General features: G+C 40.4%; 1 protein-coding gene across 2 annotated transcripts in view; it reads right to left on the bottom strand.

Annotated features, from left to right (window-relative positions):
- Nucleotides 1-1,711: 1,711 nt before the first annotated feature.
- LOC309403160 (SAM and SH3 domain-containing protein 1-like) overlaps nt 1,712-14,065 on the bottom strand; it is a gene marked incomplete at its 5' end in the record, with an annotated part of 567,614 nt that continues 555,260 nt past the window's right edge. For both annotated transcript variants that reach the window (XM_081997193.1, XM_081997192.1), the window contains 6 exons: nt 1,712-2,059; nt 2,891-3,022; nt 3,585-4,723; nt 9,853-9,966; nt 12,200-12,350; nt 13,053-13,262. In XM_081997193.1, the coding sequence (XP_081853319.1) occupies nt 1,799-2,059; nt 2,891-3,022; nt 3,585-4,723; nt 9,853-9,966; nt 12,200-12,350; nt 13,053-13,262 (2,007 nt within the window). In that variant the 3' untranslated portion in view covers nt 1,712-1,798. The remainder of the gene's footprint in view (nt 2,060-2,890; nt 3,023-3,584; nt 4,724-9,852; nt 9,967-12,199; nt 12,351-13,052; nt 13,263-14,065) is intronic.

Raw genomic sequence — 14,065 nt, forward strand, 5'->3', positions numbered from 1 at the left:
TATATAGCAAGGAATCACGGGGCACCCACAATTTTTCATTCATTAGCCTGACAGCATTTTATCAGGAAAAGTGTCATTATCTCAATGTGAGGCTGGGATAACTGAGGCACCAAACAGTGAAGTGCCTTGTCTGGTTTTATACAGTAAGTTGATGTCAGAACTGATACTGGAAACAGCCACACATGCTGGCCTGTGCCCAGGTTTCTATACTACCTCCCTTTACCTGCCACAGTAAGTTTGCTCTGTCTTCCATGAGTGTTTGTGCTGCAAGAAGCTGAAGGACACAGCATATCTAGACCCCAAAGAAAAAGTTAGTTATGCGCTATTCATTATAATCTGTATTTGGTATATAAAATGTGTACCCATATAGAAAAATAAAATCTGTCATTAGCCACATAGGAGAATGGAACATTTTACATAGATTTAGGCAGAAAAATATCATTACATCATGGAAAAGTGGTTCACCACATATGCCAGAACAATGGTCTCTCCCAGTGAGAGGTAACATTTATGCACAGTCATGAGGGATATCAACTGTTGTAAAATCACAGTGTAATTCAGAAGACTATATAGGATTTTTTTCATCCATGCAATGGAATTACTGGATCTCATGATTTCTATGGGACACAATTTGCTTTTTCGATGCATTTTATCTTCCACAAGTGAATTTTCTTTTGCAGAAACCCACTGTTTGGAATCAATATGGTCAGGATACCAAGTCAAAGCTGCAGCATAATGATTGACAATATAACACCATACACAGAATATGATTAAAATGAAAAGCAGTTACATATATACAAGGCAGGATATCTTGGAACAGTTTAGTAACAACAGTAAATGCAGACTGTAGTGAACAAGAAGTTAGCCTGGCAACTGAAACCTAGCATAACCCTGCATTTGTAAAAGCATTTCTACAACACAGAAGGTGTTACGATGAGGCATTTTATAGAAGCTACTTCAGCTGGAAATCACCCTAAGTGCAGCTTAAGGGTGACAGGCCAAAACAAGGCTTGCGAAACATGAATACAGGTAAGTGAACACTAGGTAACTGCTTAAAAGCTTATTTTAAGGCAAATAAAAAGCTGATTGCTAGAAAGCAGTTATAAAAATGACCTCAGCTCTGTACAAATAAAAAGAAGCTTTCTGACTCTCCGTGGGTTAGTTGCATTGGAGTGACAGAGATGGACCATACTGAAAACTAATTCCAGTCCATTAACTTTGGCCTAGCTAAAGGCTTTGTGGCATACTGGGACCTATACCACGCAACAGCGAAGATGACTGGGGGGTTGGTGTTTAGCTCTAGACTGCTAAAATAAACAAAAGGCATTTGCCAAACAGCTTCTACTGGAAGTTGCACATTGGCTTGTACCTGGTCTTTAGGACTGACTCCAGGTACCTGGAACCTACGTGTACAGAAGACCCGCAACCTAAGGAGCTCTCCATAGAAACAGGGCCTATCATTAGTATTACTTCCACAAACTTGAGGAAAATGTGCCTTAATTCTGTGAAGCTGTCTGATTCTCAGGCCAATCCTGTGCACTTTATGAAATAAGAATACTTTACAGGGGAATGAGGGGGAGGGAAGTACCACATCTATGTTAACCTGGTGGTTGCTTCTCTTCTCCTTCAGTTGCCAAAGACAGCAACAGAAACATTTCATATCCTTTGAAGAAGGAATCTGCCTGTCCTTGGGAGCCACTTCCTTGATCCCTTTAGCTATGTGAAGTAATTATAGCAATACTGGTGCAGGAAGAAGCAGTGGATTCTCGACCAGGCAATGCCACATTAATGGAGCATGTTAAACTGCTTCTGGATCAAGAGGTTTGAAGAGTCTTGCTGCTGCCAGGAGCTTGCTTATGTGCCTTTCCTCTGTGATGCCAGCTTCTTGTAGGCAAGTTTGTGACAGAGAAGGCACTTTGCTCAGTGTGTTGAATCCTGCTTCTGTGAGCAGGCTGCAATACATAGGTAGACCAATGGAAATCAGCCAGTCAGATACAGAGGTGATAAGTCCTGGGGATACAGGTTTTCGGCAAATTTCAGTGAGCCCTCCACTTGGAATCTGGACAGTAAAGAAAAAAAAAAAGAGAAAACAACCCTTAATTGTAAACGTAACTGCTTGTTTTACAGCAAGTTGTCTTCTGTTTTTTTCCAAACTGGTAGAATTTCATAGCAGATGTTTCAACTTCTCTCATGTCACATTTGTCAGCATGAGAGTGGTATGGTTTGAAAGGCTAAGATCCCTTGGCACAAGAGCAACACCAACAATTCTGGCAATGCAGATGCAGTGGGCAGTATCCAGTTGCTTGGGCGACCGTCACGTGCTGTTCTGAATTAGTTTAAGATCAGTAAAAAAATACCCAGCAACAAGACTTTCTAGGGTGATCCATTTAATTTCTCAGTAAGGCAAGAGAATACCAGTTTTGCCTATTATGTCCTCAAGACAGACCAAGTTCTCTTACAAAAAGCCATGAAAGCTTTTGACGGTTTCCCCCTTCTGCTTTTGCTACGGAAGAGCAGACTAGTATAGTATCGTTTAAGAAATAAAAAAGGAGTGTAAAAACTTTCAGATTTCAATACAGAAGCGTTTAATACATGCCACCCTTAGTGAGTAGGTCTGTCTTACCACTGCTTGCAGTCTGCTTAGGCTTTCAAGACTATTACTGAGTCAAAAGAGACGGCAATCTGCTCTCCTTTCAACTACTAACTGTACTCTTTTGGGACAGGGGGAGGTACCTCCTGCCCCTGAAGTACCCCCATCTACGTTGTACCTGGTGGGTGAACACAGGGAGCACTTTTATACCAGAACTTTGCAGGTATCTCCCTTTACCAGAAGTCAGTCCTTTTTACGTTTGCTTGTAAATAAGAAAATTTACTTTATGGAAATACTCACTGCCATGCGATGCTGCTTCCTCAGCTGCTTTACCCGGATTTGGTCCATGTTTGTGGCAACATCCTTTTCAGGCTGGTCTAAGTCTTCAGAGTACCTCTGTACCAAAGCCTCAGGAATGCCACAGCGACCATGCTGAATGTTCCCAGCCAGACACAAAGGAGAGAGGATAGATGAAAGAAGTGTATCAATACAGAGCAGTCAGTGCAAACACATAGAGAAATGCAGGATGGGAGCAAGAAGGAGCTTTCCTCGAGATTCCATGAAAACTGAAAAAGCAATCCCAAAAAGAAGGACTGCACCTTAGGACTCCTTCCTTCCCCTAATCACTATGCTGTCAATTCAGTTTTTCTTGGAAACATAAAATCTAATCATGACTCCCTTTTTCAGCTCTACTTCCCCACACCAGCAGAGAAAGAGACATTTCCATGCCCAGTGCCACCAAGGTACTAGTGGCCTAAAAAGATGAAAGTTCAGTATAAATCTGGGATTTCTCAGTCCTCTCACAACACAAGCGTTACTTTAGGCATCAGGCCTCATAGTAAAGACAAACATAGTTATAGAATGTCTAACGTACCAATGACTTATGGTTTATCTAGGCTGCTTACTCACAGAAACACAACAAATACAATAAATGAAAGACCATTCCTTGGAATGCTAGTAGAATAAAAACGTTGAAGCAATGTCCTCCACTTACCTTGTCAGAGTATGGTTCTTCAGTAAGATCAATGTCTTCAGACTGCAACTTGTTTTCTATTACCATTTCCAGATCCATTGCCCTGCTACAAGAGACTTTCCTTGCTGAAGCAGGACCTAGCTTTATCACATGCTGCTGAACACTAGCAGTCTCTGGGAGCTCTGACAGCCAAGGAGGCAGTGGGCTAGGAGGGGTACTGGGCTCCTGTTCAGAAGATGTCCTATGGACAGGTACTCCGTGACAATCAATGGGAGTGGATGAGCTGGTCTTTTTTACTGGCAAGCATGGTGCTTCTACACTTGAGTGGTTCCCACTTGCGGTCATGGGAGGATGATATAATCCATTAGAAAGGCGTTCTCGGCATTTTTTGGCAGGAACGGGTGGAGGCTGAGAAGGATTTTTTGGTTGCATTCTTGCCTCATTTGTGCCTTTTTGCTCAGCTTCTAGACCTCCCTTGAGGACTGGAGCATAATCAGCCTGTGCAAGGTCATGAAAGCTTTTACTCTGTATTTCCAGAGGCGTCCTTGTTGCAAGATGCATCACTAAGGCAGGCTGAGCATCACAGTTTTTCAGGGGGAATGGAGCAGGCTTTCCACCTGCAGTCGCCATTACAGAGCAGTCCAATTCCCTAGGTCTTCCCTTCTGAGAACTAGCAGCTCCTTTACCCTGCTTAGCCATCAAGTCATCTACCATACAGCTGCCTCCATGAGACTGAGGTGGCAGGGCTGAGCCAGTTGCCTTTTTTGCTATACCAAATGAATCCTGAGGAAAAGAACCTACTTCCTTGCTAGCATCCTGTAGGCTAGTACTGGATTCTCCCTTGAGATCATCCAGCGAGTGAGATCTTGGCCATGTATCTACACCTTGGGGGCCATCCAGAGTTTCATAGCTCCGACAGACGGCAACCGGTAAACTTCTACGGTTCTTCTTCAAACCTGTAACAGCTGGAGGTTTGACAGAGCTCTTCAGAGGACGATGTGCACAACTTAACCGGCTTTCTTTTTCCCCTTGCTGTAGAGTTTCTATTGACTTGGTCAGTGGAAGGGTAGGATAATTTGATAGCTGGTTTCTGCTGAAGTCTTTAAAGCTATGCTCACTTGCTGATTTTGAGGGCAGAAGACAGGTCCTTCGAGTTTTACCTAGAAGCAAATAAATCGTAATCCACCATTAAAAAAAATAAAAATCTGCAGTGTAAATGACAGATCACTTCTACATGTCTTTGAAACAAAATTATTTACTCTTTTTGTTAACTCTAAATGTACAAGAACTCAGTGCCAATTTAAGCATATGAATTTGTGAGCTTCAGCTTTATTAATGAAGAACTAGTAAATGTGACCATGTGGGGAAAATACATTTAAAATACTTAACATCATTCCCACTCCCCAGTTTGCAGAGATCTGAGCTTTAGCTCATGTAAACCTTTTTCAGTGTAGAAATATCCTAGTTAGAACTGATATCCTACACCCATTATATGAACTGGATTGACCTCACACAGAAATAATTCAGAAGGCTTACCATTGTTTTCTACTTTTCTTAATTTGTTTAGGATATTGATAATCATCTTCACTTTCTAATGAAATTTAATAGATTGCTGAGGAACGCTTTTTTTAAAAAAAAAAAAATCCTGTTTATTCATTTTATTTACAAAGCCTGCCAATAGTGTTATTCCATCTTTTAAATGAGCAGAAACTATCTGCAATGGCAAACCAGAGAGCAAAGTAGTGTTGGAAAACTGGTTTTGCACCAGTGGCTTTGTAAAGTTACTTTTAGGGGCAGCAGAATTTTACGGAAAAAGGTCTGATAGAGGTCCAGGAAGTTTTGCTGACTTCGTTAGAACTCGATTAGTCTGGTGTACATTTAAGCAATGGATGCTTTCTTCTCATACAGCTTGCCTTCAAAGCTTTATCCTGAAAGAAGCGCAATGATTGGCTTTTGAATAATATACACTGCTCGCTTTGAATATGAATGAAAGAACCTATTTAACCTGTAAGAGAAACAGTTTTCTTTCTCTTGCCTCTTTCTCTGTTCAAGGAGTCTAAAAGACAAAGTATCCAGAAAACTAGCAAAGAAAACGGAGGTTACATTTAAAAAGAAATAAGGAAAACGTTCCCCTCAAAAAAAGTTGGTTGTGTTTACTGGTATGCCAGCGAGGTTATTCTACCTAAAATCAAGGTGTGCCTACAAGGATGAATGCAAGCATACAGGAACTCCTTTCTCAGAAGCTGTATGGTTCACAGTTCAACTCAAGCTAAATATTACCATTTCCCCAAAATGCTAATAAAGACACATCACACATTAAGCTGGCTCCCTTGCTACTACCTTGATTCAGATAGCTCACAGAGGCAGCAGAAAAACTCTGCCCGCACCTTTCCATGGAGCTAAGCTACGACCTTCTGAAAATAACTTACAACCACATTAAAAAGACACATATAAGAAACGTTACATTCATTTTTTAGTGCCTTTAGGCACTAATGTCAATATATAATGAGTATGGAAAGGAGTGTTCTCTTTTCATTATTCATATTTGCTAGTACATGTCTGACTTGTGGAGTAATTCACCGTATGGTCTGGGGCTTGCTGTCATAGCTCGTAACAAAATCCATGTACCTTCTTTTCAATCTGAAATATTGATCAGAGGTTATACTGGTTTTAGGAAAGAACACTCAGGAACCTCCACTGAAAGAAAAGTTGTGAGAAATGCTACTACCGTGCAATATAAGTGGTTACTGAGGCCATCAGGGTATCTAGTAAACAACATTTCATTTCTTTCGAATTGGGATATATCTGTGTAAAGCCAGTAGCTTGGGAATGGAAAGAAGAAGAAATGGGGAATAGGAAAAGGAAGAAGAAAAAAAACAAGAAAAATGAGAAAAGAAGGATTTTGGGAAAGTAAAATCAAATCTTTAGTTCATTCCAGCCCTGTTTTGCATAAAAATACAAATGTGGAGAGAATGGAAGTTTAAAACATTTTTTCTATAAAATATATAACCTAACATGCAGTCTTTAAGCAGTCTGCTATAGAATGGTTTAAAAAAAGTGCTGGGTTCAATGCTACGGTTTTGTACAAAGGACAGGGGTTCATCATGTAATGTCTCTTACATAGATTTAAGTCAAGAGCAGTAGCAGAAGGGCAGCTGTGATTTCTCTTTTTCTAACTATTCCTTCCTTCCCTGTGACTGTCAGGTGTAATTTCATTATGCTTCTGAGACTTTCAGAAAGGAAGGTAGTATTTCCTGAAAACAGACTTTTAAATACCTTTTAAAGTGGTTTTCATAAAGTGAAGAGCTATATAGACAATGTCCACAAATGTAACATTCCCTCCCTATCTCAGAAAAAAATGAAAACACCTTGTAGGTGTATTAACTTCATTTTGGCATTGCTTTCTGTGGCTGTATTTTGCATGCTTTTCAAACAGCTCTGCTGATACAACCAAGATGATGGCATGGTAGACAATTCTAGCCTCATTGCTTTTTTAAATGATTACAAAACTATTAGAAATGCACACTACTAGTACAAATGGCAATGTGGCCACCTGTTCCACTGCTTCCTTTTCTGGTTAATTAGCACTGAATGCTTAAGTGCTTAAGGATGCCCAGTTGGCACTGGGGAAATCTGGGCTTCAGTTTCTGAACAAATCAGAGAACACCCTTCCCCCACCTGGTAAAGCCATGGTTTGCCTACCTCTTCAGCTCTGTGCACTGCATGTGCAATTCTCATCTCCTCACATCCCTTCTCTCCTTAAAAAAGCTATACAGCACAACAAGAAAAGTTTCAAAGAAGCCAGGCATGATCAGGGATGTGAATGACCTACAAGGAATAATTAACAGGCCTTCTCAGACTAGAAAAGAGATGACTTGGGAAGGAGTACGACAGAGGTCTATATGCAGACACTGTTAGGTATGGAGGTTGTAAGGAAGACTTGGGATGTTCATAAAGAGAAACAGTTTCAGGGAAACGGATGAATGCCAGGAAACAGTACCCAATTTTTGAAATCCTTATGTCCTTAAAGAGTCATTCCCCAAGAGTTCCCTGGGAAAGCATCAAATATGCTTGCTCAGTTCCTATACTGTTCTCTAGCTATCTGCTTTTGGCCAGTCCTGTGAGAACTTCATTTCCGATACGGTTTCCAAATGCATCTCAGACAGATGACGCCTGCACACAAAACAAGCCCAGTAACTGCACCGTTGTCAGAAGTCTAAAGGAGAGCTTGATCTCTCTGCCTTGTTTCAAACCAAGGACTGGACTATATGGACTAATAGTCTGATCATGGATGGTTGCTTTCTGTTCTTATGTTCTTCCTGTCTAACACTGAATAGGTCACAAGCTGTATGTTCCTCGCTTTCTGTAAACTGCAGCAAATTCACAATGCTGCTCTAAGTATGTTGTGAATACCTATGAGAATACCAAAGTATTTCTGCAGTGGGACCCTGAGAGGTACTTACAAACCACTGCCATAGCATGTAGCAGGCAATTTTCTAGCCAAAATGTAAGAGCAGTTCTGAAATCTTGAACTGATGCCAAAAGGTCTAGTATCAGCCCAAAACAGGACACTATACTAGTCATCAAAATATTATGCATAATCATTCCCCAGAAAAATCTGAAGACCAGTTTTTCAGAATGCAGTTCCCCTTTATGAAGTACAGTTTATTATTGCTGATCTGCACATTACGATGTTTACACTAGACAAATGACTGTCCTTATTTTTAGATGAGAATCCAATGTATTTTGAAAACAATACGCATATAAACAACTACGGTGCATGACATTTGCAAAGAAGGTGGAGCACATTTCAGATTAACCAGCCTTGACAAAATCTCTGAATGAATCCCATACCAAATGTTATTTTCATAATGGTTTTCAAAACAAGCACTAAATGCATTTGTGAGCAAAAATGATGCAGAAATGCAGCAAGGTATACACGAAAAGCAATAAAAAAAAATCATCAGTGGTATTTTACATTCTGCAAAACTCAGATAGAAATATTAGTTTAAATGTGATAGTAAGTATTAAAGCAGACAGGCAATGACAATTGCTTTCTAAAGATTTTATTATATTGTTAAAATAAGGAAAATGTACAGGGAGCAATTTAGCTTCAGTGCTACAGCTATGATTACAATGGCACTTAAAGATAAAAAGGAAATAAAATTGTCACATATGCCATATATTTAGCTATGATTATATTCCAGCATGCCTACTGTACGAAGATTCAAATTCAAGAAAAAAATACTCTCCACTTTCAGGCATTCAGCTTCGAAGCAAATAGCAATTTCTTCAATAAATGGTTATTTCTGAGTGGCAGGCTGACAGAAAATGCACATACTAAGAAAAAGGTCTTAAGCTCATATTTTAAATTGGAAAAACAGCCACTACAAGGGGCATAGAGTATCTCTATTCTGTTTTTGGTTTCCTGTTTATACTGGATGTTAGCAATGAAGCCAGGCAGTCTGAGGCCAAGCCATGGCTCAAATGTTTGCAGTCATAATGCCAAACTCAAACCGACTTCATCTATTTTAATATTTCATTCCTAATGACAAGTTTACACCAATCCCTCAAGTCAGCACAACCACCTGATTTCTTCAGAACAGAGTAACCTTTATTATTATGTGTCTTAGTAATTTTTCAATGCCTCATCTTTCACTGATGAAAGACAAGGTAATGGGAATTGATATCATAAGCATTCTTTTTCATAGTTTATTTCCTTGACAACTCAATTAATTTAACTTGCTAGTGTTCATACACTAAAAAGTCCTAAATCTCTGCAACTGGCTTCCAGTCAGAGGAGAATGCAACATGCAACCTCAGCAAACACAAAAAGATGGCCCAATTTTTTCTAAACAGTTTTTGCATGGGTTTAGAAGAAATTGTCCTAATCTCAGTGGCATTCAGTGATGTCTCCACTGCCAGTGGTCCCTTAGACATGGGCTGTTGGGTGTAAGTAGCGCAAGCCTCATGAGGCATGGCTGCATGAGAATATGATAGGGAGTGGAGAAGGCTGGGAATGGCAGTGAGAGTGCCTGTTGCCTTAGGACCACAAAATAAAAATGATTTGTGAAATGTGATCTGTTTCCTACCAATACAAATAAATAAATTAGAAATAGTAGCAATGAAAACCAATGGCTCAAGCCAAGAGGGGAAGAGGCAGTCAGAGCAAAGGAAAAAGTCAAGTATGAAGTAGCTGTGTTAGCCAGGAACAGAAGCAGAAAGTATACGAAGTTATCTACTGAAAAAAGGCTGCAGGGATTAGAAGGCTCATTACTGTAACCATTACCATTCTCCAGGTTTTCACTGCTTTCGTAGCAGCCAGAATCCCGAGGAGAGCATCCAGTTAGGCCTTGGCCTTCAATAAGAAGTTTCTCCTGAGATCCTGACTGGTCGCTGTTACCTAGAGGATGCAAGAATACAGTCAAAAACAAGCAAACAGAAAATCCGCCTGAACTTCTCAACCTTCCATTTCCAACACCATTATCTTCCCTATTGTATGAATTGTATCAGATCACTTATAAAAGAGTGCGCATTAGGGACAGCCATCACAAATGTTGGAAACATTCATCTTGTTTGGTAAAGGATTAAGCAACAGCCTCAGCACGAGTGTGAGGGAGCCATGTGGCATGTAATGAAAGCAGAATGGACTGCGTGTGTGCCTCAGCTGCCTTGGGACCAAGTCCTGCAACTTGCAACCATCAAAATTTATTTAAAATGACGGCGTCAAAGTTCTAAGACTTAAAGAAACCCCAACATCCAAAACAAATGCAGAAAGCACTGAAAAGAATCAAATCAAGTAAAAAAGCATAAAATCCTAACCCTGACCTACTTTCCAGAAGGGACCAAGAGGAAGGATCAGAAGTGGGTCTGGAAAAGTTAGATTCTGTCCCCCAACAACGGGGGAAACGACAAGGGAGGGGACTAGCAGTAAAAATTCCTTCCTTGGTGTGTGCAAAGAGCCAATGCTCAAGTGTGGTTCACCCAGGCTGCACAGGCTGGATTCCAGGAACTTACCCAGAATGTTTGGTCAGAAATCATAATTTTGTAAAGAAACTAAATCTAGAGCTGAAGATATAGAAAACCAACTTCAAGATGCAAGGATACAGTTTATGGTGTGTTTTTTTTGCCTGCAATAAAATGTCAGAAATGGCTATTCCGATTCCTATTCTCAGCACATGAAAAGTAATTATGGGGTGGAACTAAGTGCTGTTGCCCTTCCCAGGTTCCAGCTGTCTGGTCCCCACTTCTCTTTCTCCTCATCATCCTGACTTGGAGCTGGCATTTATACTTTCCAACCACCACATCACATAGTTCTTCAAGTTTTTAAACCAAAATTGAAGGTCCCTAAAAAAAACTATTACTTCATGGATGTAAGCATTCTAAATAGGTCTGCAAATAATGAAGAGAAGCTCATATTAGGTGATGAGAAGCTCCTCCGATATAAGTGAAAAGAATCTAATTCTGCAACTGCAGTTTTATTGGGGGGTAGAGGAGGGCGGAGAAAGTGTGGATGCCTCTTTGGGAAATGACATGAACAAGAAAGCTACATGTCAGTGAAAGCTCAAGCCAAACAGCACTGTTTAGAAATACTAGCCACACATCTTTCTACAACAGAATTAAGCATTGCCCACTTAATAAGCAGCTGTTTAAATTGCTGCTATGGCAGTTTAAGCTAAAACATGGATTTTGCACAGAAGCAGCTGAGAATGCCCTCACACAATCCATTTCACCGATTCTGCTCAGTGGGATACTAAACTTCTGCTGACACTTGGGGACAAAGGGGAAATTCAGTACTGTCTTAGGTTGCTGCAACTAGGTATTGAGCACATCTAAGTTCCTGTCTCAAGCCACACTTGCTTTTCACATGATTCTCTCTACCGTGACTCTACCATGACTACTGCATGGACGGTACAGCCCTGCTTCCCCCTCTGTGGCAAAGACGCCATCCAATTTGACTGACATGGATTACTCCGCTTTCCCTCATTTTTGCAACCATTTGCCTGAGACCATCTGTACAATGGGCAGAATTGCACTGCTTGCACCTTAGATAGTTGGGTCACTGTCTTTCACTCTTTGCACTGGACTGATATATTCTCTCCCTTTGAAAATTGCTGTGTTGTCATGTGTACAACCTGAAGCTACCTGTACAATCTTGCATGTCACAGTCCAAGAATCATATGCATGTGGAGGTAAAATAAGAGAAAGTTTAATTCACATTACACTTCTCCACAGCTCTCTGAGCTTTGATCTTTTTCTTACCCTTGATAACCTCAATCTCTTCTCTCTAGTCTAGAAGTTTCTTTTTTTCCTCAGCTTCTTATTTTGAGTAGGTTACCTCCAGATTTATTCCAGAACATCAGTATTCTAAAGGGTAGGGTTGTACACTTAACATCACTTGAATAAGTTGGGTAGCAGGGCTTACATGAACGAAGAATCCTGGCAGAACAAATACAAGTCTTAAGTCACTCCTCAAAAATCTACATGTTGTTACACAGGACTACCCTGGAAATAACTAGATTAGGGGGGAAAAAAAAAAAAGATCAAAATCCTGGAACCAGTTTTCCGCTTTAAGGGATTCACTAGGTTGTTGGCAGAGCTCTCGTAAAATTGAAAACCTCAAACATCCCACGTACTATCATATTCCTGTAGAAGTTCCACTGCTGTGAGGAGAACAGCTCTGTGCTCAGGATCTCGGATGTTCAGTTCATCCAAATCTTCTTCTTCTAAAAGCTTAAAGGTATCCAGATCTTCATAACCATTGAACAGAAAAGTAGGCATGTGCTCCTACAAAATGAGAAAGAAAAAACAAACAAAAAAAAGAGCAGCTGTAAGACAACATAGTTATTCAACTTAATTTGTCAATAAAGATACTAAAAGAGATTTTCACAACAAGCAAAAAAAGCAGTATCTTAGCAAACGCAAACCACTGTATAACAGCACAATTATAGGATTATAGCTTGCATAAACATTGCTCAGCGTTCATGCAGGTAGCTGTGCCAGAACTAGAATGCTGCACATACTTCTGTATTTGGAATCCACTATATTAAATGGCCTGGGTAGCATGCTACCCAGAAACACAGTATGGCACAGGTCTGTATGAAGGGAGAAGTACAAAGGGTGAACGACAGCCACACCAGTTTATCCCTAGCTCTTCTGAACAGAAATGTGGAAGAGATTCCTCTTTAAAGACAGGGTAACTATTGTTACTTTACATTTTTGCTTGCTTTTGAAGTGTGTTAGCTAGCAGCCACACTATGCAATGATTTACCGTCTCCACGTGCATACAACTTGCAGCCTGTAGCACTTCCATCAAGCCTGACAGGCAGTTCTGCATGGCCCCACATGTTTACACTCTGCAGCTAAGACCTGATTTTGCTAAATGGGATTATGAATCTGGTGTGAAGCTTTCAAAACTAACAACTCCAAAGGTGTGCCTCCCTTCCCACAAGCAAAACTGAAGGGTAAACAGAAAGACAGAATTTGAACCTTTAAGTTGATGCGATCCAAGAGATCCTCAACTGACTTGGGCTGGGGTGGTCTGCTTTTCCGGCGTCTCCTGGTGGGCCGCTTTGGCTTCTCTTCCTCTTCATTTAACACGTCCACATAGATAAATTTGAAAGTGCCAACTTTGTTGTTCAACAGGCCCATCCAAGTGCCCATGGGGGGTTTGCTGATTATATCAATGATGTCACCTTTCTGCAGACCAAAGAAGCAAGAAGCCATTTAGGCATGCTTTCCAATGGATATTCAAGCAAACACACCCACGTTCGCTTAGATTTTCCTGTACACAGAATGGACAACACTCTTTAGTTTTCGAAAGGTTAACCACAGCTCTAGCAAAAATATCTGATTATACTTGTTTTACAACTGGAAGAAAAGGGAATTAAGTGACATGCCTAACACCACTGAGCAGGTCAACAACAGAACCTGGAATGGACCCCAACTGTCCAGATTCACGAAGCTGCTTACACCCCAGTAGTGCATCACTGCTGTTTCGTACAAATGTCTCCAAGCTGTGCAACTACCTGAAATTGGTGCAAATAAGAACATGCTCAGTGTATATGGACACAATTTCACATCATATCTCCTGAGGAAAGGAGATGTATGCAGAAGGAACCATGCAACACTGTTGCTTTTCCTAATGTGCTCCTGACCATAACAAAGAAATGGACACACAACTGTTTTTGTATCCTTAAAGAGATTACCTTATGTACATCTACTTTAATAGGAATTAGCTGCCCACGCAATTTTAAGTAATGGATGTGATGAGTCAGATAGTTTGGATCAAATATGGGACAACTAAAACTAGTAAAAGCTGATATCCAGAAAAATTAAAGGGGGGGTGACAGCTCACAGTCAGCAAAGTAACTCAACATTAGCTCAAAACAAGTTATACTAACTGAAATGTCTTTAAAGAGACACTATGTGTAGGCGCATCCACATTTCTTCCAAGGACTTTGAAAATTTTTCCATTGATGGATTAATTTATTGTGGCAGAC

This window comes from Phaethon aethereus (assembly GCF_964289735.1).
Source record: "Phaethon aethereus genome assembly, chromosome: 3".
NCBI classification, from domain to species: Eukaryota; Metazoa; Chordata; class Aves; order Phaethontiformes; family Phaethontidae; genus Phaethon; species Phaethon aethereus.